The sequence below is a fragment of the Mobula hypostoma genome, chromosome 13 (assembly GCF_963921235.1).
Source record: "Mobula hypostoma chromosome 13, sMobHyp1.1, whole genome shotgun sequence".
Lineage (NCBI taxonomy): Eukaryota > Metazoa > Chordata > Chondrichthyes > Myliobatiformes > Myliobatidae > Mobula > Mobula hypostoma.
In genome coordinates, this window is record NC_086109.1 from 84986369 (window position 1) to 84991015 (window position 4647).

At 45.9% G+C, this 4647-nt stretch overlaps 1 protein-coding gene across 1 annotated transcript; it reads left to right on the forward strand.

The window, feature by feature from the left end:
• Window positions 1–2594: 2594 nt before the first annotated feature.
• LOC134355342 (mesoderm posterior protein 1-like) lies at window positions 2595–3590 on the forward strand. Its single transcript, XM_063065099.1, has 2 exons — window positions 2595–3314; window positions 3422–3590. The coding sequence occupies exons 1-2, from the start codon at window positions 2595–2597 to the stop codon at window positions 3488–3490; spliced, it is 789 nt and encodes a 262-aa protein (XP_062921169.1). The 3' UTR covers window positions 3491–3590.
• Window positions 3591–4647: the final 1057 nt, after the last annotated feature.

Consider the following 4647-nt stretch of genomic DNA (forward strand, 5'->3'; position numbering starts at 1 on the left):
GTAAGACAATTCAGACAACACACATCAAAGTTGCTGGTGAATGCAGCAGGCCAGGCAGCATCTCTAGGAAGAGGTGCAGTCGACGTTTCAGGCCGAGACCCTTCGTCAGGACTAACTGAAGGAAGAGTGAGTAAGAGATTTGAAAGTTGGAGGGGGAGGGTCTTCCCCTCCAACTTTCAAATCTCTTACTCACTCTTCCTTCAGTTAGTCCTGACGAAAGGTCTCGGCCTGAAACGTCGACTGCACCTCTTCCTAGAGATGCTGCCTGGTCTGCTGCGTTCACCAGCAACTTTGATGTGTGTTGCTTGAATTTCCAGCATCTGCAGACTTCCTGTTGTTTGTGTTTTTAAAGACAATTCAGAATTGTTTTGCTCACTGCAGTTTCAAGCATTCAGACCTGGAGATGCCAGAAACTCCTTAATTCAACAAGTTAGGTGCTATGAAGAATTTTAAAGTATCGTCAATCATCTTGAATGTTACAATGAAAATGAAAATTTGGAGGATGCAATTATCGAAAGCAGTCCATTATCTGCACTAGCAGTCTGTGCTGATTTTGTTCATTTACATTCAATCAAAAGAATGCACCAACAAACAGTGGATGAATTCCTCTATCAATAACTATCAGGAATTATAGATTAACTATAAGGAACTTATCGTATTGAAGTAGTTTTGGTTGTGTTCTAAGTTGTTCAGTATTTCATTTAAATACATAATTTTTTATTCAGCTATATGGTAGTAGGTCACTTTTGTACCTTTTTAACTATTTCCATGAAACTTCAGCTAATTGGGACAGCTGCCTAACTGGGCCAAAATGGATGGGACCCATTGTGTCCCAATTAACCAGAATCCACTGTGTATATAAGTGTGTGGGCACGTGGCCAAGTGGACTAGGCATTGGACTAGTGACCTGAAGGTCATGAGTTTGAGCCCCAGCTGAGGCAACATGTTGTGTCCTTGAGCAAGGCACTTAATCTCACATTGCTCTGCGACGACACTGGTGCCAAGCTGTATGGGTCCTAATGCCCTTCTCTTGGACAACATTGGTGTCGTGGAGAGGGGAGACTTGCAGCATAGGAAACTGCTGGTCTTCCACACAACCTTGGCCAGGCCTGCACCCTGGAGAGTGAAGACTTTCCAGGCACAGATCCATGGTCTCGCAAGACTAACGGATGCCTTTATTTTACTTTAGTGCAAGAAGAGAGCAAAAATAGTAATGTGATTCTCATGGGTTCATGGACTGTTTAGAAATCTAATGGCAGAGAGGAAAATCTGATCCTAAAACACTGAGTATATGTCTTCAGGTTCCTGTACCTCCTCCCTGATGGTAGAGCTCAAGTCCTGGATAGTGGGAGTTCTTAATGATGGATACCACACTTTTGAAGCTTTGCCTTTTGAAGACGTTCTTGTTGCCGGGAAGACTATTCCCCATGGTGTAACTGGCTGAGTCTACAACCGTCTGCAGGTTTTTTTCAATCTTGTTCATTGGTCCCTCCAAACCAGACAGTGATGCATCCAGTTAAAATGTTGTAGATCTGTAGAAATTTGTATAGGTACTGTACTTCAGCAGAAACTTTCTAGAGTCTTTGGTGACATACCACATTTCCTCAAACTCCTGCAGTCCAAATCCATCCCCATTTAAACTAGTCCCTTTTGCCCATGTTTACCCCATATCCCTCTAACCTTCCTAACAATGTCCTTATCCAAATGACTTTCGAGTGTTGTTATTGTCCTGTACATGCCTCAGCTACTTTCTCTGGCATCAGTGGTTCTATATACGCACTACCCTCTAATGCCACGTCCAGAGTCTGTTTCCTGAGCTCTCCAAAGCCTTCAGTGATCATACATGGGCAGAGAGAATGAAGGTGGGTGGGTGGTGGATGGGGTTGCACGACTGAGGTAGTTCAGTTGGCCAAAAGGTCACACTGACAGCTTTGACCAGCTACCCTGGAATGCTCTGTGATGGGAAAAGGCCATTGAAACTTGGCCAGTGAAGAATAGCCAGATTATTTTAATCACACATGAGTTTAGGAGGAGGATAAAGTTCTCAAGATGAAGGATTTAAACAAAACGAGGATCAACAGCTACAGGAAGAGATCCAGCTGGTGTACCCGACGTTCAGTGAGTGTTTCAGCTGAGGAGGAACGTTCCCTATTTTGATTTTGTTGCACCCTGAAGCCTGGGAATGAAATCCCATTACTCAAGGTGTTAGATTCCCATCCTCAAAGTGTCACTTCACACCTCCAGCATCAGGATAAAAGCACCAAGTGCTTCACTCCCTTCAGTCTTTGAAAGGTCCGTGTCCGCACCAGTACCCAGACAGCACCCAGCTCTGTCACAGCAAGAGTGTCTGTGTCATTGTGTGAGTGCGTGTGTGTGTTTCTGTTTGTGTCAGTGTGTGTCACTGTATCTGTGTCAGTGTATGTGTGTGTACAGTGTCTGTCTGTGTCACTGTCATTTTCAGTGTATGTGTCTGTGTGTATCAGTGTTAGTGTGTTTCTGTGTATGCATGTGTCAGGGTGTGTATGTCAGTGTGTCTGTGTAAGTGTGGCTGTGTCAGAGTGTGTGTGTGTGCTTGTGTTTGTGGAGTGAGGGCGATGGACATCACTGTCCCCCAACACCACAACTCCCCGATTGCCCCTGACTGGAGCAGATTGTCAGACGCCAACTTCACCAGCTCTGAGTCGGACTGCGCGCTGGGCTGGGACCCTGACCCTTCTCCTTCTGGCTGGGTCACAACACAGTGGGTGACTCCAGAGTATGACGGCTCCGGGCCGGCTGACGGGAGCCGCCTCACCTCGGAATCGGACTGCCTCACCGACTCCACGTCCTACAGCTTGTCGCCGATCTCCTCCGTCGACTCCTACCGGCTTTCCCCTCCGCACCTCCCCGGGACATCCCCGCCCGAGGTCGGCGTGGACGCGAGCCTCCCTTCTCCCGCAGCGGCTCGCCGGCCGGGGAAGGTCCGGTCGCGCTGCCCCGACAGGCAGCGGCAGAACGCCAGCGAGAGGGAGAAGCTGAGGATGCGGGGCCTGGCCAGGGCCCTCCGCAACCTGCGGACCTACCTGCCCCCGTCCGTGGCGCCCGCCGCTCAGAGCCTGACCAAGCTGGAGACCCTGCGGCTGACCATCCGCTACATCGCCCACCTGACGGAACTGCTGAACGAGGAGGGCCGAGACACGGGGGGCGTGAGTCGGGGGAGGTGGCCTCAGGGTCTGTCCTGGCTGCACCACCCTCATCAACAGCCTCCTTTCCCCTCCCCTTCCCTACCTACCTCCCACCAGCCAGAGTCACAAGACCAGAACACATTCCTCCAGGTAAATCCTTCACTTGCAGCAAGCTCTTCTTCCTACGGCTTTTCATTTTAATGAGCAAATGCACGCCCGGGACGATGTTCAGTAACACGCTGTCTTATTTTAAACAGGATTTCCAATGCGCAACGGGATCCACACATACTGGCCGGTTTCCTCAGAGCTACATCCCTGGATTCTGAAACTCCCGGGAACACTCTCCATTTCTGCTGGAAGTTTGTAAACTTCCTCTGTATTAGATTAATTGCAATTATTAGCAAATTTATTTTTCTAATTTATTATGTATTTTAGCAGAGTTGTTTGGTTTTTCACTAACTATATTTATATCTTTAATTTGCAAATACATGAAATGTATTATTTTGTATAGAATTCTGTACAGTTGAAATCCTACTGACTTCCACACTTAAGTAAAAGAATGTATTTTTTAGAATGCAATAAAATATTTTCCATGTTCAAAGTAAGTTTATTATCCAAGTATATTTACACTCAGTAGCCACTTTGGTACTTGCAGGTTACTGCAAGTATTTAATCAGCCAATCATGTGGCAGCAACTCAATGCATAAAAGCATGCAGACATGGTCAAGACTCTAAAACGAGGTTTTAGCCTAATGAATCAACTCAAAAACAAGCTGAGAAACCATTTAGGTGAATGTCATTTGGACATGTTAAAGAGAATCAAAAGCTATCAATGGGATAGAAGTTCTATTAATCAAGATAGAGTTTACAAAGAATGGGTAAATGCCAAAGACAGGAGAGAGAAAAAATAACTGAGTGACTTAAATATGATAAAAATTAAATATCTCCAACCTGATGGCATGAACATTGACTTCTCTAACTTCTGTTAATGCCCCTCCTCCCCTTCGCACCCCATCCCCTATTTATTTATTTATTTATTTATCTATCTATTAATCAATCAATCAATTAATTAATTAATTAATTTGATTTTTTTTTTCTTTCCCTTTTTTTTTCCTTCTGTCCCTCTCACTATATTTCTTACTCATCCTCTGGGCTTCCCCACCCCGCCCCATTCTTTCTCCCCAGTCCTCCCATTCCATTATCCTCTCCCTTCTCCAGCCCCGTTGCCAATCAACTTTCCAGCTCTTAGCTCCATCCCTCCCCCTCCTGTCTTCTCCTATCATTTCAGATCTCCCCCTCCCCCTCCCACTTTCAAATCTCTTACTATCTCTTCTTTCAGTTAGTCCTGACGAAGGGTCTCGGCCCGAAACGTCGACTGTACCTCTTCCTAGAGATGCCGCCTGGCCTGCTGTGTTCACCAGCATTTTTTTTTGTGTGTGAATTAAATATGTATGTTATTTTGTTGTTATTCTCTGCAGTTTTA

What these genes read in the sequence shown, in the direction of transcription:
- LOC134355342 (XM_063065099.1), top strand. Translation starts at nt 2,595, where the DNA reads ATGGACATCACTGTCCCCCAACACCACAACTCCCCGATTGCCCCTGAC. An exon ending in ACCAGAACACATTCCTCCAG is followed by an intron (nt 3,315 to 3,421) that starts GTAAATCCTTCA and finishes TATTTTAAACAG; the next exon opens with GATTTCCAATGCGCAACGGG.